At 44.2% G+C, this 27,954-nt stretch overlaps 2 protein-coding genes across 2 annotated transcripts; both read left to right on the forward strand.

Moving 5' to 3' along the window:
• Positions 1 to 877: 877 nt before the first annotated feature.
• LOC141105131 (uncharacterized) lies at positions 878 to 13,122 on the forward strand. The gene is made up of 5 exons (XM_073595007.1): positions 878 to 981; positions 3,036 to 3,177; positions 3,350 to 3,447; positions 3,564 to 3,708; positions 9,603 to 13,122. Exons 1-5 carry the CDS (start codon positions 967 to 969, stop codon positions 10,616 to 10,618), a joined length of 1,416 nt encoding a protein of 471 aa, XP_073451108.1. The 5' UTR covers positions 878 to 966; the 3' UTR covers positions 10,619 to 13,122.
• A 3,176-nt stretch (positions 13,123 to 16,298) lies between these two features.
• Positions 16,299 to 23,925, forward strand: LOC141105122 (uncharacterized). The gene is made up of 5 exons (XM_073594995.1): positions 16,299 to 16,379; positions 18,137 to 19,874; positions 19,991 to 20,088; positions 20,203 to 20,344; positions 22,024 to 23,925. The coding sequence occupies exons 2-5, from the start codon at positions 19,790 to 19,792 to the stop codon at positions 23,304 to 23,306; spliced, it is 1,608 nt and encodes a 535-aa protein (XP_073451096.1). The 5' UTR covers positions 16,299 to 16,379; positions 18,137 to 19,789; the 3' UTR covers positions 23,307 to 23,925.
• Positions 23,926 to 27,954: the final 4,029 nt, after the last annotated feature.

The following is a 27,954-nucleotide window of genomic DNA, read 5'->3' on the forward strand; positions in this document are numbered from 1 at the left end:
CCATCACCAAACTGTTCCCACAAAGTTGGGAGCATGAAATTGTCCAAAATGTCTTGTTATGCTGACATCTTAAGAGTTCCCTTCACTGCAATGAAGGGGCCAAGCCCAACCCCTATATACTCTACATTTGACAATATAGTGTATATGTAAGTATTTTTTGGATACACCTGACCTACTTTTGTTAATATAGTGTATGTAAACCTTGTGGACCAGAGCGACTCTTTCACATTTAGAACCTGTTTATTTGGCAATTCCTTTGTCATTACAAAGATAAAAAAACATAGACACACTAAAAAAAAAAAAACTAGAATTTCTGTGAGTAATACTCTGCAAAACTTTTTAATTTTCTGGAATTAATAGACAAAAATACATTTTTTTGCCCAGTAGTAGAGAAAAATAAAAAAAATCTATGAAACTATAAAGTTATAAAAATATATGCAACTATAGGATAAATTAATTACATTGAAAAATAACAATAAAATTATTTGTAAAAACAAAAAACAACATATATATATATTTTTTTTTTTTTACAAAAATTCACTTTTTTAACACTTTATTTTTTTTACAAATTATTTTTTCTGTTGTTTTTCAATTTAAGTTATTTATCCTTTTAGTTTCCTATATATTTTTTAAAATAAGTATAAAACACAATACAGTATTGTAGTAGTATCGGGTATAATATATGCAAAAAAACCAAAAGATTATAATCGTCTAAGAAGAGAAGACGTTAAAGTGTTAAAAAATAAATAAATGAAGGCTGATTTTTGCATACGGTCCACAAGGGAATCATCTAACATACTGTCAGTGAAAATGTAGCGCTAAGAGGCGATACAAAATCATGGAAAGTAATGTCAGATAAAGACAGGAAGTGAAGTTCGATGTAAACAGGAAATGATATCAGATGCAGACAGGAAGTTCCGGGTTAAAGGTGAATCGGGAGGCTAAAGAGAGGAGACGTTACTGGAAATGGCTGCAGAGGAGGTAATAAGATATTATTTTATATTTACACCCAGTAACCCCCCGTCATGTCCGTCCTCTTCCTCCATAGTCACTGTGATGTCTTTTATCTCCAGCAGATGATAATACACACATATATATAGAGGATTATAATATGGTCACAGTTATATCTTAAATTTAGAACTATTTATCCAACTGTCCATCCAGAGCCTCTGGTTTACAGACCGGATACATCCTAAATATAGAACCATTTATCCAACTGTCCATCCAGAGCCTCTGGTTTATAGACAAGATACATCCTAAATATAGAACCATTTATCCAACTGTCCATCCGGAGCCTCTGGTTTATAGACCGGATACATCCTAAATATAGAACCATTTATCCAACTGTCCATCCAGAGCCTCTGGTTTATAGACAAGATACATCCTAAATATAGAACCATTTATCCAACTGTCCATCCAGAGCCTCTGGTTTATAGACTAGAGGCATCCTAAATATAGAACCATTTATCCAACTGTCCATCCAGAGCCTCTGGTTTATAGACCAGATACATCCTAAATATAGAGCCATTTATCCAACTGTCCATCCAGAGCCTCTGGTTTATAGACCAGATACATCCTAAATATAGAGCCATTTATCCAACTGTCCATCCAGAGCCTCTGGTTTATAGACCGGATACATCCTAAATATAGAACCATTTATCCAACTGTCCATCCAGAGCCTCTGGTTTATAGACCGGATACATCCTAAATATAGAACCATTTATCCAACTGTCCATCCAGAGCCTCTGGTTTATAGACCAGATACATCCTAAATATAGAACCATTTATCCAACTGTCCATCCAGAGCCTCTGGTTTATAGACCGGATACATCCTAAATATAGAACCATTTATCCAACTGTCCATCCAGAGCCTCTGGTTTATAGACCGGATATATCCTAAATATAGAACCATTTGTCTGTGGGTTCTTAGCTCTCATCCCTGTGATGGTTTCTCCAGAGTTGGATATACAGAGCAACAAGATCAAAAAAGTCAACAGTTCAAGCTCAGCTCCCGACTGTTCCTTGTTTGGAATCAAATCTGTTAGTTCCTCTTATCTTCATTGTCTCTCTGTTTGGTCTGATGTATGGACCACCATAAAAATGGTTCTATTTACCTATCCAAAGTCTTATACTACACTAAGGCTGGGCTCATACTTATGCAACCTGGATGTGGGTTTCCCCGCATCCAATTTCGCATAACGGTAGACTGTGACCGGCTCGCAATGCAGTTGGTTTACACAGCTCCGGGGGGCGGCTGCGCCCTGACTGGTTGCCCCGTCTCTGTCATGTGATCCTGAACCACAAACCCCGACACAGATGTCCCCAGACCTATTTTGGTGGAGTTGGCTGTCAGAGTGACATCAATGTGTACAGTACATGCCGTGTCCAGTGACACTAATAGGACGGGGCTCACAATATAGACATTCCCGACCACTGTGCACACAGAGCAATGTCATGTCTACAGATCCTCCATCATACATGGTCAGTAGCATTTCGTAAACATTTATGCTCTCCCATCCAATAGCTACCAGGTCATTATCATATGGACCTTGCTTTGTACACTGGTGCGCAGTCATGTTGGATCAGGAAGGGGCCATCCCCAAACTCTTCCCACAAAGTTGTCCAAAAAGTCTTGGTATGCTGACGTCTTAAGAGTTTGGGGTGGAGGAACTTGACTGTCCTGACCTCAACCCAATAGAAAACTTTTGGGACGAATTAGATTGGAGATAGCGAGCCAGGCCTTCTCGTCCACATTAGTGCCTGACCCCACAAATGCGCTTGTGGAAGAATGGTCAAACATTCCCATAGACACACTCCTAAACCTTGTGGACGGCCTTCCCAGAAGAGTTGAAGCTGTTATAGCTGCAAAGGGTGGGCCAACTCAATATTGAACCCTACGGACTAAGACTGGGATGCCATTAAAGTTCATGTGCGTTTAAAGGCAGATGTCCCAATACTTTTGGTAATATAGCGTATTCTTCTGTGTAGCTTCTTGCTCCTTTTTACAAATCCGTTCCATCATCTTGGGGGTTTAGGGTGAAGAACTGAAAGACCTCAACATTGAGATTAAAGAGGAAGAAGAAGAGAGGTTGGTGAGTGGAGATCAGCAGTCTATGGAGGAGGGGGAGATGATTATGGAAAGTAAACAGGAGGAATCTTCACTACATATGGACACAGGTAAGTCATAAACACTAAATTCAGAAACAGTTCCCATTTTACTTTTAGGTGTATAAAGTGTGTATTTATATAGTTACATGGGTTAAAAAGAGACAAATGTCCATCTAGCTCACTCAACGAAACGAAAAAATTCTCAAACAATGTATTCAGTCAGTGTGTGTGTTTCCTACAGATGGATCCAGTAATGGGAACCCACCAGAGAGATGTCCCCGTCCTCTGTATTCCCGGGATTCCACACAGGAAGATCACACCATCCCTCACCATCATCAGGTAGGTGGGGTTTAGCTGTAGACCTAAAAATGTCTTCTGACCAATGAGGTGACACTGCTCTATGTCTTCTCTTGTTCCTTTTTTCACAAATGTGTTCCATCATCTTTGGGGTTTAGGGTGAAGAACTGAAAGACCTCAATATCAAGATTAAAGAGGAAGAAGAAGAAGAGATGTTGGTAAGTGGAGATCAGCAGTCTATGGAGGAGGAGAAGATGACAATCAAGAGTGAACGGGAGGATTCTTCTCTTTATATAGACACAAGTAAGTCATAAGCACTAAATACAGAAACTGCCCCCATTTTCATGTATTTTCTATAAGTATAGAATGTTTCTTGCTGGTACAGTACAGGACACGGGCAGATTGAGTTATAGGTTGCTATCTTCAGGCGATTGGACACAAGCATTTGATGGAATCCAGATGGGAAAAAAATCCCCAGCTGTGCAACACCCATGAGTCGGCACAGCTGTTGTCTTCCTGATTCTCCTCCCAGGCCGATCAGGAACCGAGTCGCGAGGAGAAGCGGGGGGTGGTGGGATCTAGACTGATGGACCGACTGACCGTTGGGGGGCCGGGGGTGTTGGGTTTCACTGACGTACTGACCAAACGAGAGGGGGTGTCTTCTGCTTTGTTTGCCGCACCCCTAAAAAATGGAGCACCAGCCGCCACTGGTAGCCAAAATCTTTTGAGTCCACCGATTTGCCGCCTTATATCCATCAACTTTAAAAGTATCGGGGGAACGGAAAATCCCAGCCACAAGCAGCGGATTTCAGCCTTGGATAACATCACCAGCAGTATAGCTTGGGTATTGTATTTAGTGATTCCTAACATAGGTTGGACTTGATGGACTTGTGTCTTTTTTTTTTTCGACCTCACCTACTATGTAACTATAGCAAAAAAGAGATCCTAGTACAGAAGTACCTAATATACAGGGTGACTCTGTAGGTACTTAGAGGTCACTTGTGCCAACGTCCCCGATAATGTGTTGGGAGTATCAAGGGGCTAAAAATGGGACTTTTAAGGCACAACTGTAAATACACTACAAAAAATATGTAAAAAAGTTGAGTTTTATTAATAACATACAAAGAACATGGGGAATGGACATGGATATTTAAAAACATCAGATATAGGCATACAACACATGTAATAACACCATTAAGGATCCTATCCTGCAGTCTCCTAAATAATTCTATATATTCTTATCAATACATTCACTATCCAGGTCGGAGAAAAAAGGGTAGACTTCCCCTAGAGAGTTTGAGATTGAGGGGAGCGCTGCAGGTCTGGTATTCCAGAGTGGTGTATTCTCCAATTGCTCTACATGTTTCACGTTAACAAAGAACGCTTCTTCAGGAGCTAGAGGTTCTATTAAAAAAAAAAAATATATACGTACAAACAAAAAAAAAAAAAAACATATATCAAAATCACAAAGTGAAAATTGTTCTCAGTAGGTAAACTGTGGGGAAAAGTGCGGGTAACCGCTTTATTAGAGAAGATAGAAATGTCCACCCCTAGTAGCGGGGCATGGCAAGGGCCCTATAAAAGATTGAGGTCTCAGATGGAAGGACAGCACAGACCAGCGGTCCAGGACAGCCCATACAAAGGGAAGTCTCTGAAAACATTGGACATCATCATTAAAATTAGAATTGGACAGATGAGTGAATAAACAGGGGGTGATGGTAATGCATGGTCACGGGGTTAGGTACTTAACGCAGGACTGAAAAGAAAGGAGGAAGAGATAATGACTTGATATATAGGGATGTCCCGACCGAGAGCAGCCGGTCTAATCAAAGCGGTGTCTCCCGGCCCCAAAGCAGGCAGCTGCGCGTGTGCGCCGAACGGCGCCGTCACCCGGACCGTACGGCGCAGGCGCCGGCAATGGGAACTCCGCGCATGCGCTGAAGCAGGGCCCGGGGGGGGGGGGGGACGAGGCAGCGGGAACGCGCAGACTGCAGAGGCGAGGAAGACAGGAACCCGGAAGGGTCCCCATGCCCCCGTCAATCGCCGCACATCCGGTCAGAGAGTTGAACCGGATGTGCGGCGCTGTGCCATGGAAACCGCCAGATGTGGTGGCCAGCCTGTTCCATGCGAGACCAAACACTAAGGGCGCCATACCATACATCGCCACAGGGGGGGGGGGGCGGAGGAATCAAAAAATGTAAACAACACTTTCAAATTATATATACAAGGTTATGAATAAAATAAGGTTAGATAATATATGACAAACATCAAAACATATTTTTGGGGACCATCTAACACATGGACACATTGAACCAAGGAAAAAGGTACCAAATACAGTCCTAATCTTTTGTTGTTTTTTGTTCATGCTGCCTGGTACATTGTTTGGCATATGTATATATTTTATGGCTTACGAGCGGCAGAAAACAGATCATAATCAAACACAGGGGATAGTGAGAGTGAAAAAGAGGGGAGAGGGTTTGTATGAGAGGGATTCATTCAAACCAGGTGCTTTGATAGCATTTAAACGTTCTATCCAAAGGGATTCTTTTTGTAAAATGAGCCTATCCCATTCACCCCCTCGGGGGTTCTTGGGGACGACAGCCAGGACAGTGAAGGAAATGCTGGATGTGTCAAACCGGTGGTGAAGATCGAGGTGTCTGCTCACAGGTGTGAGCATCTTCCCATCCCCGGAATAATAGACATGGTCGTTAATTCTTTGTCTGGCCGTCTTCCGCACATAAAAAAACCCCACAAGTACAGGTCATCAGGTATACCACCCCCTGTGTTTGACATGTTGCTGAAAATTTAGGATAATAGGTTTCGCCGTTTGGGAGCAGGTTTGGATATTCAGAGGATATCCACGAACAAAAAAGAACAATAGCCGCAGGGCTTGGTGCCCCTTGGTTCTCGAGAAGGAGTTGGATCGAAAGTTTTGTATTGGCTGGATACAAGGCGGTCTTTAACCACTTAAGGACCAGCCTCGTTTTGGATTTTAGGTGTTTACATGTTTAAAACAGGGTTTTTTTGCTAGAAAATTACTTAGAACCCCCAAACATTATATATGTTTTTTTTTTCTAACACCCTAGAGAATAAAATGGCGGTCATTGCAATACTTTTTTTTGCACCGTATTTGCGCAGCGGTCTTATAAGCGCACTTTTTTTTTTGGAAAAAATTCACTTTTTTGAATAAAAAAATAAGACAACAGTAAAGTTAGCCCAATTTTTTTTTTATATTGTGAAAGATGATGTTACGCCAAGTAAATTGATACCCAACATGTCACGCTTCAAAATTGCGCCAGCTCGTGGAATAGCGTCAAACTTTTACCCTTAAAAATCTCCATAGGCGACGTTTAAAAAATTCTACAGGTTGCATGTTTTGCTTTACAGAGGAGGTCTAGGGCTAGAATTATTGCTCTCACTCTACCGGTCGCGGCAATACCTCACATGTGGGGTTTGACCACCGTTTTCATATGCGGGCGCTACTCACGTATGCGTTCGCTTCTGCGCGCGAGCTCGTCGGGACAGGGCACTTTAAAAAAATTTTTTTTTTTTTTTTTTATTATTTATTTTACTTTATTTTATTTATTTTTTCACTGTTTTTAAAAAAAAAAAAAATTTGGATCACTTTTATTCCTATTACAAGGAATGTAAACATCCCTTGTAATAGAAAAAAGCATGACAGGTCCTCTTTAATGTGAGATCTGGGGTCAAAAAGTCCTCAGATCTCATATTTACACTAAAATGCAAAAAAAAAAAAAGTCGTTTAAAAAAATGACACAAAAAAAATTGTGCCTTTAAGAGAAGTGGGCGGAGCCGTTGTAATGACGTCGCTCCGGCCGTCACATGGTATAGAGACGGGTGGGGGGCCATCTTGGCCTCACTTGTCTCAGTACCTCAGCGGTGACAGGTCCCGATCTCCTCCGCCGCTACCGACGGCTCCGGTAAGCGGCGGAGGGGGCGCGGGAGAGCGGCGGGAGGGGGGGTGGCACCTCTCCCGCCGCCGATAACGGTGATCTCGCGGCGAACCCGCCGCAGACACCACCGTTATCGTGTACAGAACCGCTCGCTGTAAAGATGGATACCTCGGTTGTGGCAGCAGCTGCTGCCGTTACCGAGATATCCATCTTCAAAAAAATGACGTATATATACAGTGAGCGGTCGTCAAGTGGTTAAGGGACACCGTGCGTCTATAACCACTTCAATACCCACGTATAGTCATATGACGTCCCCAGATGGGATCTCCCATCCTGGGTGGACGTCATATGACGTCCTGGGATTCCCGGCCGCCTAGGGGGCGCGCGCGCGCCCGCCGCGTTCCTCGGGACCCGGTGCGTGTGCCCGGAGGCCGCGATGTCCACCGGGCACCCGCGATTGCCCGTTAACCGGGCCGGCATGTGGATCTGTGTGTGTAAACACAGAGATCCACGTCCTGTCAGCTCTGAGGAGAGCGATCTGTGTTCCCAGAACGGAGGAACAGTGATCGGTCTCCTCCCCTAGTGCGTCCCCTCCCCCTTCAGTTAGAATCACTCCCTAGGAAACACATTAACCCCTCCCCGTCCCCTAGTGGTTAACCCCTTCACTGCCTGTCACATTTACACAGTAATCAATGCAATTTTATAGCATTGATCGCTGTATAAATGTGATTGGTCCCAAAAATGTGTCAAAAGTGTCCGATGTGTCCGCCATAATGTCGCAGTCACCAAAAAAAATCGCGATCGCCGCTAAAAAAATAAAAAAATTTTTTTTTTTTTAAAAATGCCATAAATCTATTCCGTATTTTGTAGACGCTATAACTTTTGCGCAAACCAATCAATATACGCTTATTGCGATTTTTTTAAACAAAAATATGTAGAAGAAAACGTATCGGCCAAAACTGAGGAAAAAATGTGTTTTTTAAAAAAAAAATTGGGATATTTATTATAGCAAAAAGTAAAAATAATTGTGTTTTTTTCAAAATTGTCGCTCTTCTTTTGTTTATAGCGCAAAAAATAAAAACCGCAGAGGCGATCAAATACCACCAAAAAAAAGCTCTATTTGTGGTGAAAAAAGGACGTCAATTTTTTTTGGGTACAACGTCGCACGACCGCGCAATTGACGTTTAAAGTGCGACAGCGCTGAAAACTAAAAATTGGCCTGGGAAGGAAGGGGGTGAAATTGCCCTGTATTGAACCGGATAAACTATCCCTGGATGAGGGTTAACATATTTCTTTAGGATAGGATCTTCTGCTAGAAAATGCCAATGCTTTCTAAGAATGCTATGGATGTCTTGGTGATGGGCGGAAAAATCGAGTAATCAGTTTAACGGTGGGATCCTGGGGTCGGACTTTTTTAGTATAGAGTAATTCATTCCGTGATCTGTTTTTTGCTTTATTGAAGGCCTTTCGTAACAATGACCGGCTATACCCTCTGGCTAGCAGGCGGGATCTAAGTAGGTTCGCCTGGTGTTGGAAATCTGTCATATGGGTGCAGTTACGCCGGAGGCGGATATATTGTGCATACGGTATGCTTTTAATCAGGGACGGTGGATGTGCACTTGTGGCATGTAGCAGTGTATTTCCTGCTGTTGTTTTCCGGTATAAGTTGGTGGACAGGGTGTTATTGGCGTCTTTGTATATCTCGAGATCTAGAAAGGTCATTATCATTTTCCTTCCACTTCACAATTATGTGCCACTTTGTGTTGGCCTATATCATAAAATCCCAATAAAATACATTTATGTTTTTGGTTGTAACCTGACAAAATGTGGAAAATTTCAAGGGGTATGAATACTTTTTCAAGGCACTGTATATTTGACCTCAAGTAATAGCTGATCTTTCAGTCTATGTGGATCTACCACAATCACTATAAATTATATGTAGCACTTTGGTAGATTTTGGGGACCTAGTGAAGCCCCATATACCTAGTAAGTTGACCATCACTGCTCCACACCGTATGAAAGGTCCATCTCAATGGACAAGTTTCCAAGAAATGAGGTAGAGGGAGGTCCATCTCTATTCTTCACCAAAAAGAATGGTTCCTTTATGGTTTGTTTGTGTTCTATTCTTTATCCGCCTTGAATTTGTATTCTTTTGTTATGATTCCATCCAGTTCCATGGCATAGCTCCGCAAAAATGTTTCGTCCTAGATCAACGCATATGATTTCTGAATGTAAGGCAAGAAGAACGCTAATAATATGTTTTTCAAAATTATTTTCCAACAGGTGGACACTATGCCAGGAATATTTCTGAGGGTCATCCTACTTTATCTCCGGGACGTAATGCAAATTATTGTAATGCACAACACTTTCCCGGAGTAAATTTCATTATTCAAAACACACAGAGATCAATGGATCCCTCCAATCCTCAGAAATCATCCGATGTATCACATGATGTAACTCCAGAGACTCATGTAAGATCTCACGGTATGGAGAGATCAACAGATCCATCTGATTCCAAGAAGTCTTCCCTTCACACAGGAGAGAGTTCATTGTCCTGTTCAGTGTGCGGGAAATCTTTTTCCAAAAACAAAGACCGTCTTAATCATCAGAAAACTCACACAGAAGAGCGTTCTTATCCATGTTCAAAGTGCGGATTATGTTTCGCTAAGGAGGCGCACCTTCTTACACACCAGAAATTTCACATGGGCAAGCCTCCCTATTTATGTTCAGAGTGCGGGAAAAGCTTCAGTCAGAAAAATAACTTCCTTATTCATCTGAGGATTCACACAGGCGAGCGTCCTTATTCGTGTTCGGAGTGCGGGAAAAGTTTCAGTCGGATAGAAGAGCTTCAAAAACACCAGAAAGTTCACACAGGTGAGCGTCCCTATAAGTGTTCCGAGTGCGGGAAATGTTTCAGTCAGAGGGAAGGCCTCCTTGTACACCAGAGAATTCACACGGGGGACAAACCTTATTCATGTTCAGAGTGCGGGAAACGTTTTATTCTCAAACAAATTTTACTGACCCACCAGAGAATCCACACGGGTGTGCGTCCTTTTTCGTGCGCAGATTGCGGGAAATGTTTCTCTATGAAACAACACTTAAATATACACCAGAGAATTCACACGGGTGAGCATCCTTATTCCTGCCCAGAGTGCGGGAAGTGTTTCACTCAGCAATCGAACCTTCTCAGACACCAGAGAACGCACACGGGCGAGCGTCCTTATTCATGTTCGGAGTGCGAGAAATGCTTCACTAATAAAAGAAGTCTTCTTAAACACCAGAGAACTCACACAAAGTAATGTCCTTGTTCATGTTCAGAGTGCGGGAAATGTTTTGTTCAGATAGAAGAACTTAAAAATCTGAAAACTCACACAGGTGAATATTTCGGGATTCTATAAGACACAGACATGTTCACCTGCTGACTTGGCACCATCCACAGACAGCTTAACTCTTCAATAAGACACAGACTTGGTCACCTGCTGACTTGGCACCATCCACAGACCCATCATTGGTATTAGTTGGAGGAATAGTGGCCCATCATTGGTATTCGTTGGAGAAATAGTGGCCCATCATTGGTATTGGTTGGAGGAATAGTGATCCATTATTGGTATTAGTTGGCGGAATAGTGGCCCATCATTGCTATTGGTTGGAGGAATAGTGGCCCATCATTGGTATCAGTGGGATGAATAGTGGCCATCATTGGTATTAGTTGGAATAATAGTTGCCAATCATTGGTATTGGTTGGAGGAATAGTGGCCGATCATTGGTATTGGTTGGAGAAATAGTGGCCCATCATTGGTATTGGTTGGAGCAATAGTGGCCCATCATTGGTATTAGTTGAAGGAATAGTTGTCCATCATTGGTATTGTTTGGAGGAATGGTGGCCCATCATTGGTATTGGTTGGAGGAATAGTGGCCCATTATTGGTATTAGTTGGCAAAATAGTGGCCCATCATTGGTATTGGTTGGAGGAATAGTGGCCCATCATTGGTAATGGTTGGAGGAATAGTACCCCATCATTGGTATTAGTTGGTGGAATGGTGGCCCATCATTGGTATTAGTTGGTGGAATAGTGGCCCATCATTGATATTAGTGGGATGAATAGTGGCCATCATTTGTATTAGTTGGAAAAATAGTGGCCAATCATTGATATTGGTTGGAGGAATAGTGGCCCATCATTGGTATTGGTTGGAGGAATAGTTGCCAATCATTGGTATTGGTTGGAGGAATAGTGGCCCATCATTGGTATTGGTTGGAGCAATAGTGGCTCATCATTGGTATTAGTTGAAGGAATAGTTGACCATCATTGGTATTGGTTGGAGGAATGGTGGCCCATCATTGGTATTGGTTGGAGGAATAGTGGCCCATCATTGGTATTGGTTGGAGGAATAATGGCCCATCATTGGTATCAGTTGGAGGAATAGTGGCCCATCATTGGTATCAGTTGGAGGAATAGTGGCCCATCATTGGTATCAGTTGGGAGGAATAGAGGCCCATCATTGGTATCAGTTGGGAATAATAGTGGCCCGTCATTGGTATTGGTTGGAGGAATAATGGCCCATCATTGGTATCAGTTTGAGGAATAGTGGCCCATCATTGGTATTACTTGGGAGGAATAGAGGCCCATCATTGGTATTGGTTGGAGGAATAGAGACCCATCATTGGTATCAGTTGGAGGAATAGAGGCCCATCATTGGTATTGGTTGGAGGAATAGAGGCCCATCATTGGTATCAGTTGGAGGAATAGAGGCCCATCATTGGTATTGGTTGGAGGAATAGAGGCCCATCATTGGTATCAGTGGAAGGAATAGAGGCCCATCATTGGTATTGGTTGGAGGAATAGCGGCCCATCATTGGTATCAGTGGGAGGAATAGAGGCCCATCATTGGTATTAGTTGGAGGAATAGTGTCCCATCATTGGTATTAGTTGGAGGAATAGTGCCCCATCATTGGTATCAGTTGGAGGAATAGAGGCCCATCATTGGTATCAGTGGAAGGAATAGAGGCCCATCATTGGTATTAGTTGGAGGAATAGAGGCCCATCATTGGTATCAGTGGAAGGAATAGTGCCCCATCATTGGTATTGGTTGGAGGAATAGTGGCCCATCATTGGTATTAGTTGGAGGAATAGTGTCCCATCATTGGTATTAGTTGGAGGAATAGTGCCCCATCATTGGTATCAGTTGGAGGAATAGAGGCCCATCATTGGTATCAGTGGAAGGAATAGAGGCTCATCATTGGTATTGGTTGGAGGAATAGTGGCCTATCATTGGTATCAGTGGGAGGAACAGAGGCCCATCATTAGTATTAGAGGGAAGAATGGTGCCCCATCATTGGCATTGGTCCCGCCACCAGTGGGAGTAAACATTGCCACATTTGGTATTAGGGGGGATTAGTGACCTATTATTGGTGTCATTGGCAGAAATTGTGCCCCATTATTGGTGTCAGTTGGCATAATAGCGTTTCGTATCAGTAATGGAGTAATGGTGCCCAAGGGCTGGAGAAAGGCAAGCAAAGGGCCACATCAGGCCCTAGGGCCGCAGTTTGGAGACCACTGATTCAGTCCAACCAGGATTTGTCTTTTACCAATTAACTTTTCTCTATAAGTTGCTATCAGTTACTGTACATTTTGCATGACTGAAAGGGCTGGGTTTTCATTGGTCCAGCCAATGTATAATACATTTGATGTATCTTTTTATTTCAGGTATACAAGATTTGATTGAAAAAAAAATCTTAGTTTTACTGTTAATCAATTATTCCGATATTCTAAAATAAACAGTAAAGCTTACACTTGAAAATATTCTGTTCTGAGTCTTGTTTTCTTTTCTTTTTTTTTTTACAATTTATTATTATTTTTAATATTATTATTATTATAATACAGGTTTTATATAGCGTCAACAGTTTGCGCAGCGCTTTACAACATGAGGGCAGACAGTACAGTCACAATACAATTCAATACAGGAGGGATCAGAGAGCCCGGCTCGTTAGAGCTTACAATCTAAAAGCGAAGGTCAAATGACCATAATTGTTAGAAAATTGGGTGATTGGAAAGTGTTCAGTTCATAAAGAGTCCTCCATGGGTGTTTTATCAGTAAGATGGAGAGCGCAGAAGGTCCAGTTCCACATGTGAGCTACAGTCAGTGGCGTCACTAGGGGGTGGCTTTTGGGGCTACAGCCCTGAATCTGGGGCATAGCCCCGAGTCTCTCAGAGACGGCCGTGGCCTCTCGGCAGCTGGGCCGCGAGTGCAGTGGGCAGCATGGGGGAGCCGGGCGGGCGAGAGAGCAGAGAGGTGACATCTCTCACCGCCCCCCCCCCCCCCCCCGCATTACTGCTGTTCCGCTCTCACTGTGCAGCCACGGGCAGCAGAGAGCTGACATCATCTCTCTGCCTGCCCGCTTATTGGGGACCCTTATGTCATGATAATATATATATATATATATATATACACACTTACACATATGTATGCCCGCCCAAGCATATGAGTTTCTTTACTTCGCTGCTATGGGCTCCCCAGATCTTTTGTAGGCTTAGCAACGCCCCTGGCTACAGTCATATCCTTCAGTACAAAATAGCATTCATTTATTCTAAACATGGAAACGGCTCCAAAATTAGAGGGCGGAAAGAAGAGCGGAAACGGTTCAGGAGGTGTTGTATTTGGCATGCAAAATTAGATTGAGGAGAAGATTCGGGTGGAAAAGGTTTATATTCACATCCAATGAGGTTGATTTGTACCGGGGGGGGGGGGGGCAACCTGGGCCATTCAGGTGCGGAGAAGAGATCTGGCTCCACTGAGAGCTTTCATCATTGGATCAGTCTCTAGACCAGTGGTTGTCAACGTGAGACCAAAAGGGGGCCTAAAATGTGACCCCCTGACATCACCAAAGGGCCGCACATAATATACGCTATATCAGTGTTTCTCAACTCCAGTCCTCAAGGCGCCCCCAACAGGTCATGTTTTCAGGCTTTCCCTCAGATGAAAGGGTTGTGGTAATTACTAAGGCGGTGAAACTGATCAAATCACCTGTGCAAAATAATGGAAGGCCTGAAAACATGACCTGTTGGGGCGCCTTGAGGACTGGAGTTGAGAAACACTGCGCTATATTACCAAAAGTATTGGGACACTGGCCTTAACACGCACATGAACTTTCATAACTTCCCAGTTTTAGTCCGTAGGGTTCAATATTGAGTTGGCCCACCCTTTGCCGTTAAAAGAGCTTCAACTCTTCTGGGAAGGCCGTCCACAAGGTTTAGGAGTGTGTCTATGGGAATGTTTGACCATTCTTCCAGAAGCGCATTTGTGAGGTCAGGCACTGATGTTGGATGAGAAGGTTTGGCTCACTGCCTCTGCTCCAATTCATCCCAAAGGTGTTCTATTGGGTTGAGGTCAGTCAAGTTCCTTCAATCCAAACTCGCTCATCCATGTCTTTATGGACCTTGCTTTGTGCACTGGTCCAATTCATTTGGTGGAGGGGGGGATTATGGTGTGGGGTTGTTCTTCAGGGGTTGGGCTTGGCCTCTTAGTTCCAGTGAAGGGAACTCACGGAGTCCTGACCTCAACCTGATAGAACATCTTTGGAATGAATTAGAGTGGAGACTGCGAGGCAGGTCTTCTTGTCCAAGTCCAGTCAAGTTCCTCCATCCCAAACTCGCTCATCCATGTCTTTATGGACCTTGCTTTGTGCACTGGTGTGCAGTCATGTTGGAACAGGAAGGGGCCGTCCCCAAACTGTTCCCACAAAGTTGGGAGCATGAAATTGTCCAAAATGTCTTGTTATGCTGATGTCTTAAGAGTTCCCTTCACTGGAACTAAGGGGCCAAACCCAACCCCTGAAAAACAACCAAACACCATAATCCCCCCTCCACCAAATGATTTGGACCAGTGCACAAAGCAAGGTCCATAAAGACATGGGTGAGCGAGTTTGGGGAGTCCTGACGTCAACCCGATAGAACATCTTTGGGATGAATTAGAGTGGAGACTGCGAGCCAGGCCTTCTCATCCAACATCAGTGCCTATCCAATCATCTCTCAGAGCTCTCCCCACTGAGCTCTGCAGAGTGTAACTTTAGCTCCTCACGCCTTGCTTTCTGAAAGCCCACACAAATTCAGCACTTTGGACGGGTGTAGAGAAGAGAAGACTACAGATAAGCATGTACAACTTATGTAGGAGGATTTGTTTCATCTCTGTGTGTCACGTGAGGCTAGTCACCTCACTAGGTATATGGAAGGGATTTATAACCACTTTAAAGTGGAGGGTCACCCTAAAATAAAAAAAATTGCATCAAAAATCTTTAAAAGAAAACATTTGAAAAAAAAAAAAATTTTAACTTACCTGAAACCCTTGTTGCTAGGCAGTCTTCCTAATCTGGCCCTTCCTATTCCGTGGCGCTTCCTCCTCTTCGTCAAGCGCCCCCGTTGCCTTCTGGGAACTGTGTGTGTCCCAGAAAACCGCGGGGACATTCACAAAGCGCCGCGCGACTCGCGCATGCGCAGTAGGAAACAGGCAGTGAAGCCGCAAGGCTCCGCTGCCTGTTTCCCTTCGTTAAGATGGAGGCGCCGGCGGCCGATCCGATGGATGGATCAGCCTTGGGGGGGGGGGGGGCGACATCGCGGCCCCGCTGGACACGTCAGTGTCCTTATTAAAAGTCAGCAGCTACAGTGTATATATATTGCGGCCGGAACCCCCCCTTTAAGTCATTAAGATTATGGTGAGCAAAAAGCCAGACAATGGTGGATCACACTGGTCATCGGTGAGAATTACAGCCGTGGTTTTTACACGTTTGTGGGTGTCATACGTCCATCATGGAGGCTGCTCATGAAGAGGACACTCGGGGGTAAAATATACAAGAAATTGTGAATGCACTAAAAAGAAGTCAATGTATTAATAAACCATCCTGCATTTCTAAAAATGTCCAATAGGTGGTGATCTCTTTTGTCAGTGGCCCACCTAGACAGGAAGTGATGTCATATACAAACAAGAAGAGATAGACAAGAACTTCCGGGTGAGAGGTGAGTCAGGAGGAAGTAGAGAGGAGACATTGCTGGAACTGGCAGTAGAGGAGGTAATAAGATATTATTTTATATTTACACCCAGTAATCCCCCCGTCATGTCCGTCCTCTTCCTCCATAGTCACTGTGATGTCTTTTATCTCCAGCAGATGATGATACACCTAAAATATGTGTATATAATTGAAGTTTATATGTTGTTTATATTTTTATAGACCGGATACATCCTAAATATAGAACCATTTATCCAACTGTCCATCCAGAGCCTCTGGTTTATAGACCGGATACATCCTAAATATAGAACCATTTATCCAACTGTCCATCCAGAGCCTCTGGTTTATAGACCGGATACATCCTAAATATAGAACCATTTATCCAACTGTCCATCCAGAGCCTCTGGTTTATAGACCAGATACATCCTAAATATAGAACCATTTATCCAACTGTCCAGCCAGAGCCTCTGGTTTATAGACCGGATACATTCTAAATATAGAGCCATTTATCCAACTGTCCATCCAGAGCCTCTGGTTTATAGACCGGATACATCCTAAATATAGAACCATTTATCCAACTGTCCATCCAGAGCCTCTGGTTTATAGACCGGATACATCCTAAATATAGAACCATTTATCCATCTCGTGGTTCTTGGCTCTCATCATGGTGATGACACTATGGCTTCTCTGGAGTCAAACATACAGAGGAAGAAGATCGAACAACATCTCAATCTCAGCTCTCAGCCATTCCTCATTTGGAAATAGATCTGTTAGTCCGTCTTTCCTCCCCATTTGATCCTCTCTTTGGTTTGATGTACAGATAGATTTGCCACCTCATCCCTTTAAACCTGAACACATATGAATTCCACAGTTTCGGATGCCAATTTAATGCAGATAAGGCACCAAGTGAGTTTAATTACCTCCTTAATCCTCCACAGAACCCGTGTAATTCATAGGTGTTCAGTTTTAAAGGGATGAGGTGGCCACTCTATGTACAATCATAAAAATGATACTATTTACCTACCTAAAGTTTTTTACTACACCAAACCGTTCATCCATCCATCCATGCTAAAAAGCGTCCCTCTGTCTCAGCCCAGACAGTTGGGAAGTCGGGTACAAGTTCTAATGAAGGCAGCAGAAGGAATGAACATCCCTACAGGACATAGAATAAGGAATAAAGCTCCTCATTTTTGTGATTTGATGGAAGTGATGATGCAATTCTGTACCACGCAGTATGTTGGTAGAGGATTCTTGGTTTTCTTTGGCCCCCTCACCATATCCTGACTGGTTGTCCTGTCTCTGTGTCATGTGATCCTGAACACCAATCACAGCACAGATGCCCCCAGACCTATTTTGGTGGAGTTGGCTGTCAGGGTGACATCAATGTGTACAGTACATGCCGTGTCCAGTGACACTAATAGGACGGGGCTCACAATATAGACATTCCCGACCACTGTGCACACAGAGCAACGTCATGTCTACAGATCCTCCATCATACATGGTCAGTACTATATAGTAAACATGTATTCTCTCCAATCCAGTCCAGTGACACTACTAGGGCAGGGCTCACCGAGGACTCAACAGAGGATCTAACCCAGGTGTGTCAAACTTGGATGGGTTGAATAAGAGAACTGAATCTTCAGTAGGTCTACTGAGGGTCGCTTAGGGACAGCTGAAAGTGCAATCTTCTTCTTATACATTCTTAGACCACGAAGGGCCACATAGTAGGAAACGGAAGGCTGCATGGAGCCCATAAAACAAAAGTTTGACATGCCTGGTTCGAGTTGTACCTAAAAGGTAATTCTCTTGTTTTCTTTTAGATCATTGAAATATGAGGCCTGTAATATAGTATGACAAGAGGTCCAAGAGGAACCTATGAGAACTGTGGAGGAAGGTTGTGGAGCGATCTTCATCCCACCATAGTGCAAATAATTATCAGTTTACTATGCATTGACAGGGAGGAGTGTCCTGTTTACATCACATGACCAAATCAATAAGGATGGACAAAGACAAAAGTCATGTGACTGAGAAGATCCTAGACCTCACCCTGGAGATCATTTACCTGCTGACCGGAAGAGGTGAGGAGGATTCTGGGAGGTCACATGACATCACTCTTATCTCTATTAATAAAACACAGACCTGACCGGAGAGGTGAGGAGGATTCTGGGAGGTCACATGACATCACTCTTATCTGTATTAATAAAACACAGACCTGACCGGAGAGGTGAGGAGGATTCTGGGAGGTCACATGACATCACTCTTATCTCTATTAATAAAACACAGACCTGACCAGAGAGGTGAGGAGGATTCTGGGAGGTCACATGACATCACTCTTATCTCTATTAATAAAACACAGACCTGACCGGAGAGGTGAGGAGGAATCTGGGAAGTCACATGACATCACTCTTATCTCTATTAATAAAACACAGACCTGACCGGAGAGGTGAGGAGGATTCTGGGAAGTCACATGACATCACTCTTATCTCTATTAATAAAACACAGACCTGACCGGAGAGGTGAGGAGGATTCTGGGAGATCACATGACATCACTCTTATCTCTAAGAAAAAACACGGACCTGACCGGAGAGGTGAGGAGGATTCTGGGAGATCACATGACATCACTCTTATCTCTAAGAAACACGGACCGGAGAGGTGAGGAGGATTCTGGGAGGTCACATGACATCACTCTTATCTCTATTAATAAAACACAGACCTGACCGGAGAGGTGAGGAGGATTCTGGGAGGTCACATGACATCACTCTTATCTCTATTAATAAAACACAGACCTGACCGGAGAGGTGAGGAGGATTCTGGGAGGTCACATGACATCACTCTTATCTCTATTAATAAAACACAGACCTGACCGGAGAGGTGAGGAGGATTCTGGGAGGTCACATGACATCACTCTTATCTCTATTAATAAAACACAGACCTGACCGGAGAGGTGAGGAGGATTCTGGGAGGTCACATGACATCACTCTTATCTCTATTAATAAAACAGACCTGACCGGAGAGGTGAGGAGGATTCTCTTTTAACAAAAGAAAGACCTGAATGAAAATTTCGGGAGGATTTTGGGGTTTGATGACATCATTCTTATATCTAGAAATAAACCTGTCTGGAGAAGTGAGGAGGATTCTGGGAAGCCATTAGTGAGCATTTTTATTCCATTTGCTCAGGATTTTATAGTAGTGAAGAAATGATCTAGTGATCCCTTAACACCAAACAGCTGTCTTCATGGGACATCTCCTATCGCAGTGCCTCCACCTCACTGCCTGACTCCTGAGAGCAAAGAGAAGATTCTAGAAGTCTAGAAGACCAAGAAGATCATTGATCTGCTGACAGGAGAGGTGACGGGTGCCGGGAATTCTGGGACATTATCCAGTAACAGACAAGGGATGTGTCTGGATGGTGACTGTATCATTGTGTGTGTCAGGTTCCTATAAGGTGTCAGGATGTCACTGTCTATTTCTCCATGGAGGAGTGGGAGTATTTAGAAGGACACAAGGATCTCTACAAGGACGTCATGATGGACAATCAGCCGCCCCTCACATCACCGGGTAAGAGGAGACTTTATTGTAAAGGAGAGAGCAGTACGGAGGGTCCACCTAGATCCCCCATCATCTGATAAACACATAGAAACAATGTATTCAGTCAGTGTGTGTGTTTCTTACAGATGGATCCAGTAATGGGAACCCACCAGAGAGATGTCCCCGTCCTCTGTATTCCCGGGATTCCACACAGGAAGATCACACCATCCCTCACCATCATCAGGTAGGTGGGACTGAGGGACTAGAACTCTAAAGTATTCTAAACTGTATTTAAAATTTTCCTTTGTAAACTCTTGTTCCTTTTCCACAAACATATTCTATCATCTTTGGGGTTTAGGGTGAAGAACTGAAACACATCAAAGTTGAGATTAAAGAGGAAGAAGAAGAGAGGTTGGTGAATGGAGATCAGCAGTCTATGGAGGAGGGGGAGATGATTATGGAAAGTAAACAGGAGGAATCTTCTCTACATATGGACACAAGTAAGTCATAAACAGTAAATGCAGAAACAGTTCACATTTTCTTTTTACTTCTATGAGTATAAAGTGAGTATTTACATTATTACATAGGATGAAAGATCTATGTCCATTGAATTCATCTAAAAAAATCCAAAGCCTGCAGCTGATCCAGAGAAGGGTAGAAAAGCCACATAAAGTTTGGCCCAATTTTCTTAAAAATAAAAGAATTCCTTCCCGATCCCACAAAGGCAGTCCGATAACTGCACAGGTCAACATTCTACAATACTTCGAAGCTCTTCCAGTCAGCTTCAACAAATTCCTGTGAAAGACTATTCCTCATTATGACTTCTTTTAAAATACAGAAGTGAAACAAACTTTCCTCCACTTATGTAAAGTGTATGTTGTCCTTGTTTAAGATCTTAGCATCCTTCAGTACAGAAAAGAATTAGAAACCTGAAATATTAGTAGCAAAATTGTCATCGATATACCAACTCCACCATCTAATGTTTCCAACAAATTAGTAGATACTGTACTCCATATACTGAGGAATGGAGATGGACCTTTCATATGGTGTACAGTATCTCCTCCTCATTTGTTGGGAACATGACGTTATATTGAGGAATGGAGATGGACCTTTCATATGGTGTACAGTATCTCCTCCTCATTTGTTGGGAACATGACATTATATTGAGGAATGGAGATGGACCTTTCATATGATGTACAGTATCTCCTCCTCATTTGTTGGGAACATGACATTATTTTGAGGAATGGAGGTGGACCTTTCATAAGGTCATGTTCCCAACAAATGAGGAGGAGATACTGTACACCATATGAAAGGTCCATCTCCATTCCTCAATATAATGTCATGTTCCCAACAAATGAGGAGGAGATACTGTACACCATATGAAAGGTCCATCTCCATTCCTCAATATAACGTCATGTTCCCAACAAATGAGGAGAAGATACTGTACACCATATGAAAGGTCCATCTCTATTCCTCAATATAACGTCATGTTCCCAACAAATGAGGAGGAGATACTGTACACCATATGAAAGGTCCATCTCCATTCCTCAATATAACGTCATGTTCCCAACAACTGAGGAGGAGATACTGTACACCATATGAAAGGTCCATCTCCATTCCTCAATATAATGTCATGTTCCCAACAAATGAGGAGGAGATACTGTACACCATATAAAAGGTCCGTCTCCATTCCTCAATATAACGTCATGTTCCCAACAAATGTAGTGGAGAATACTGTACACCATATGAAAGGTCCATCTCCATTCCTCAATATAACGTGATGTTCCCAACAAATGAGTAGGAGATACTGTACACCATATGAAAGGTCCATCTCCATTCCTCAATATAATGTCATGTTCCCAACAAATGAGGAGGAGATACTGTACACCATATGAAAGGTCCATCTCCATTCCTCAATATAACGTCATGTTCCCAACAAATGAGGTGGAGATACTGTACACCATATGAAAGGTCCATCTCTGATGTTTCCATGAAATGAGGAGGAGAAATGTCCATCTCCTGTTCTTCACCAAAACATTGTCATCAAAGCACAAACACGCCTACCCTGTATGGTTTGTGTTCCATAATGTTTAGTACCAGATCTTGGTCATATATGATCTTTGAATGTAAGACATTAAGATTTCTTTATAACTTGTATTTATAATTTGTTCTCCATCAGGTGGTCTCTATGTCTGGAACATCTCTAAAGGTCATCCAATTTTATCTCCAGATTATAATGTAAAATCTGATGACATCACACAACACTTTCCAGGAGAAAACTTTATTGCTCAGAACACACTGAGATCAATGGATCCCTCCGATCCTCAGGAGTCCTCTGATAGATCACATGATGTGACTCCAGAGACTCCTCTAAGGTCTCCCCCTATGGAGAGATCTACAGATCCATCTAAACTCGAGGAATCTTCCATAAGCCATGAAGGAGTTTCCACAGGAGAGCGTCCATTCTCGTGCTCGATGTGCGGGAAATCTTTCGCCAAAAGCGGGGACTTCCTGAGACACCAGAGAACCCACACGGGCGAGCGCCCTTATCCATGTTCAGAGTGCGGGAAATCCTTCACGGAGAAAGGAAACCTTCTCACGCACCAGAAAATTCACACGGGCGAGCGCCCTTATTTGTGTCCAGAGTGCGGGAAATGTTTTATCCAGAAAGGAGACCTCCTTACGCACCAGAGAGTTCACACCGGCGAGCGTCCCTTTTCGTGTCTGGAGTGCGGGAAGTGTTTCATCCGAAAAGGAAAACTTCTTGTGCACCAGAGAACTCACACGGGGGAGCGTCCCTATTCATGCCCGGAGTGCGGGAAATGCTTTATTCAGAAAAGTAAGCTTGATACCCATCAGAAAACTCACACCGGCGAGCGTCCCTTTTCTTGCTCAGAGTGCGGGAAATGTTTCGGTCAGAAAGTAAACCTTCTTACCCACCAGAGGTGTCACAATGGCGAGCGTCCCTATTCATGTTCCGAGTGCGGGAAAGGTTTCGCTGACAGCAAAGTACTTCAAGTACACCAGAGAACTCACACGGGGGAGCGTCCTTATTCATGTTTAGAGTGCGGGGAATGTTTTATTCGGATAGAAAAACTTCACAAACATCAGATAATTCACGTGGTCGAGGATCCCTATTCCTGTTCAGAGTGCGGGAAATGTTTCGCTAAGAAAGGAGACCTTCGTGCCCACCAGAAAACCCACACTGGCGCATGTCCCCATTCGTGCTCAGAGTGCGGGAAGTGTTTCACTACGAAAGGAAGCCTTCTTGCACACCACAAAATCCACACAGGTGAGAAACCCTATTCATGTTCGGAGTGCGGGAAATGCTTCGCTGCGAAAGGAAGCCTCCTTACGCACCAGAGAATTCACACAGGTGAGCGCCCGTATTTATGCCCAAAGTGTGGGAAATGTTTTAGTCAGAGATCCAGCCTTCTTAGGCACCAGAGATGTCACAGGTGAGCGTCCCCTTAAAGAGTGCGGGAAAAGTATCACTAAGATAAAAAAAAAAAAAAAAGTACTTCTTGGTGACCGAATAATTCACATAGAAGAGCCATTTATTTGTGTTCAGAATGTGGTGGAAACTGTTCTATATTAATAGAAGAACTTCGTATTCATCAGAGAACTCACACAGGTGAACATCTCTGTCCATCTTCAGAGTGCGGGAAATGTTTCACTCAGAAAGGAAGTCTTTGTAGACATCACAGAAGACAAACTGGGAACGTCCTTATTGGTGTCCTGAAATTCTGGATGGAGAAAGAACTTCAGAGACACCCGAAATGTCACACAGACCTTATTCATGAAGAGAGTGCGGGAAATGTTTCATCCATTGAGGAGACCTTCCTAAACACCAGAGAATTCATACAGATGAACGTCCCCTTTTCATGCTCTGAGTGCGGGAAGTGTCTCTTTCTCTGAACCAAGAGTTAATTGGACACCAGAGAAGTCATTTGGCTGTCTTTTCTCATGTCTAGAGTGCGGGAAATGTTTCATTCATTGAGGAGACCTTGCTAAACATCACATAATTCACACTAAGTGTTCCTTTTTCATGCTCTGAGTGCGGGAAGTGCTTCTATCTGAACCAAGAGTTATCTGCGTGGCTTCCCTGGTGTCCAATTAACTCTTGGTACAGAGAGAAACACTTCCCGCACTCAGAGCAGGAAAAGGGACGGTTATCTGTGTGAATTATGTTGTGTTTAGGGCGGTCTCCCCAATGAATGAAACATTTCCCGCACTTTAAATATGAGAAAAGGACACTTATCTGCGTGACTTCCCTGGTGTGCAATTAAGTGTCTTTTCTCATGTCTAGAGTGCGGGAAATGTTTCATTCATTGAAGAGACCTTCCTAAACACCAGATAATTCATACAGATAAGCATCCCTTTTCATGCTCTTGGTTCAAATAGAAACACTTCCCGCACTCAGAGCTAATTGGGAATTCACTGAAGTGTCCTTTCTCATATTTAGAGTGCGGGAAATGTTTAATTCATTAAAGAAACCTTCCTAAACACCAGAGAATTCACACAGATGAGCGTCCACTTTTCATGCTCTGAGTGCGGGAAGTGTCTCTCTCTGAACCAAGAGTTAATTGGACACCAGAGAAGTCACTCAGCTGTTCTTTCTCATATCTAGAGTGCGGGAAATGTTTCATTCATTGAGGAGACCTTCCTAAACATCACATAATTCACACAGATAAGCGTCCCTTTTCATGCTCTGAGTGCGGGAAGTGTTTCTCTCTGAACCAAGAGTTATCTGCGTGGCTTCCCTGGTGCCCAATTAACTCTTGGTTCAGATAGAAACACTTCCCGCACTCAGAGTTAATTGGACTCCAGGGAAGTCACTCAGGTGTCCTTTCGCATCTAGAGTGCGGGAAATGTTTCATTCATTGGGGGACCTTCCTAAACACCATGTAATTCACACTGATAAGAGTACCTTTTCACGCTCTGAGTGCGGGAAGTGTTTCTATCTGAATTAGGAGTTAATTGGACTCCAGGGAAGTCACTCAGCTGTCCTTTGTCATATCTAGAGTGCGGGAAATGTTTCATTTATTGAAGAGACCTTCCTAAACACCACATAATTCATACAGATCAGCGTCCTTTTTAATGCTCTTGGTTCAGATAGAAACACTTCCCGCACTCAGAGTTAATTGGACACCAGGGAAGTCACGCGGATAAGTGTCTTTTCTCATGTGTAAAGTGCGGGAAATGTTTCATTCATTCATTGAGGAGACCTTCCTAAACACCAGAGAATTCATACAGATAAGTGTCCCTTTTTATACTCTGTGTGCGGGAAGTGTTTCTATCTGAACCAAGAATTATCTGTGTGACTTCTCTGGTGTCCAATTAACTCTTGGTTCAGATAGAAACACTTCCCGCACACAGAGTATAAAAAGGGACGCTTATCTGTGTGAATTCTCTGGTGTTTAGGGAGGTCTCCCCCAATGAATGAAACATTTCCCGCACTCTAGACATGAGAAAAGACACCTTATCTGCGTGACTTCTCTGGTGTCCAATTAAGTGTCTTTTCTCATGTTTAGAGTGCGGGAAATGTTTCATTCATTGAGGTGACCTTCCTAAACACCAGAGAATTCACCCCGGCGAACGCCATTTTCCATGTTCGGAGTGCGGGAAATAATTACTTGAAAAGGAACCCGGCCTGGACAACAGGGAAAGGAGCCATTTTTATCTTCAAAGTGCGGGAAATGTGTTCCTTAAAAAGGAACCCAGGAAGTGCGGGAAATGTTCTCCACTAGGCGTGGCAGCTGTGAGAAGAAGGTGAGGACCAAAGAAGACAACATACCGGCTATCATGACCATATATGGACAAGCGTACCAACGGCAGCGTTATATAGGCGGTAAAATGGGCGGGGCACCAATGAGGGTTTCTCTTTTATCAATGGACCCGATTGGCTGCCGATGCTCTTTATTTGCTTTACTGAAGAAGCTGGATTGTGATTGGTCCAGCCCGATGTAGAAATCATTTCAGTTTCTATGAGATTTCTGTCTCTGATCTTCTTGTCTGTTCTTCAGTTACCATAAAATAAAGATGAAATCTCCACACCGGACATTCTTCTCTTCTCAGTCCTGTCTGGGTGTTTTTTTTTTTTTATTATTGATCATTTATCAAAGATGATTGGTGATTGGAATGTGATCAATTCGTAGAGAGTAACCCGCTATCACCCTCCATATAGACAAATGGCGGCAGGCGGGACGCTCCCTTGTTGTGACGTCACCTCAGTCTCACCGCGATGGCGCAGATGTGATGTGTTCCCTGGGGACACGGCACGACCCTGATTTTGGCAAATCATCGATGACGCGGCTCATTCTCCATGTAATCTGTGGTGTCCAATCACAGGGGATCACATGTAAACAAGGAAGTGCCGTTTATTGGCTCTCCTCTCCTCATACTGACAGAGTGAGAAGAGAGGAGAGCTGATCAGCGGCATTTCCTCACAGGGAAGATCTGTATAGACGATCGGTGCAGCCCCAACACTGCCCATCAGTGATGCAAGTTAGTGCCTGCTCATCAGTGCCCATCAATGCTGCATATTAGTGCCTCCTCATCAGTGCAGCCTATCAGCGCCCATAAGTGGTGCCTCAACAGTGCCACATCAGTGTAGCTTTATAAGTGCAGCCGCATTAGTGCCACCTCAACAGCGCCCATCAGTGCAGCCTCATCAGTGCCGCCTCAGTGCTCCCTCATCAGTGCAGCCTCATCATTGCTGCCTCAACAGCACTCTTCAGTGCCACCTCAACAGTGCCACATCAGTGTAGCTTTATCAGTGCAGCCGCATTAGTGCCACCTCATCAGTGCCACCTCAGTGCTCCCTCATCATTGCTGCCTCATCAGCACCCATCAGTCCAGCCCATCAATGCCACCTCATCAGCACCCATCAGTTCCACCTCATCAGCACCCATCAGTTCCACCTCATCAGCACCCATCAGTGCAGCCTATCAGTGCCTCATCAGTTCCACCTCATCAGCACCCATCAGTCCCGCCCATCAGTGCCACCTCATCAGCACCCATCAGTTCCACCTCATCAGCACCCATCAGTTCCACCTCATCAGCACCCATCAGTGCAGCCTATCAGTGCCTCATCAGTTCCACCTCATCAGCACCCATCAGTCCCGCCCATCAGTGCCACCTCATCAGCACCCATCAGTGCCTCCTCATCAGTTCCACCTCATCAGCACCCATCGGTTCCACCTCATCAGCACCCATCAGTGCTGCCTATCAGTGCCGCCCATCAGTGCTTCCTCATCAGTTCCACCTCATCAGCACCCATCAGTTCCACCTTATCAGAGCCACCTCATCAGTTCCCCCTCATCAGCACCCATCAGTGCCGCCCATCAGTGCTTCCTCGTCAGTTCCACCTCATCAGCACCCATCAGTGCAGCCTATCAGTGCCTCATCAGTTCCACCTCATCAGCACCCATCAGTGCCTCCTCATCAGCACCCATCAGTCCCGCTCATCAGTGCCTCCTCATCAGCACCCATCAGTCCCGCCCATCAGTGCCACCTCATCAGCACCCTTCAGTGCCTCATCAGTGCCACCTCACCAGCGCCCATCAGTGCAGCCTATCAGTGCCTCCTCATCAGTTCCACCTCATCAGAGCCCATCGGTGCAGCCTATCAGTGCCTCCTCATCAGTTCCATCTCATCAGCACCCATCAGTGCCACCTATCAGTTCCACCTCATCAGCACCCATCAGTTCCACCTCATCAGTGCCACCTCATCAGCGCAACCTCACTAGTGCCACCTCATCAGCGCCCATCAGTGCCTCCTCATCAGTTCCATCTCATCAGCACCCATCAGTGCCACCTATCAGTTCCACCTCATCAGCACCCATCAGTTCCACCTCATCAGTGCCACCTCATCAGCGTCCATCAGTGCAACCTCACTAGTGCCACCTCATCAGCGCCCATCAGTGCAGCCTATCAGTGCCTCCTCATCAGTTCCACCTCATCAGCACCCATCAGTGCTGCCTATCAGTGCCGCCCATCAGTGCTTCCTCGTCAGTTCCACCTCATCTGCACCCATCAGTTCCACCTTATCAGAGCCACCTCATCAGTTCCCCCTCATCAGCACCCATCAGTGCCTCCTCATCAGTTCC

Source organism: Aquarana catesbeiana, linkage group LG08 (assembly GCF_042186555.1).
Source record: "Aquarana catesbeiana isolate 2022-GZ linkage group LG08, ASM4218655v1, whole genome shotgun sequence".
Taxonomy (NCBI): Eukaryota; Metazoa; Chordata; class Amphibia; order Anura; family Ranidae; genus Aquarana; species Aquarana catesbeiana.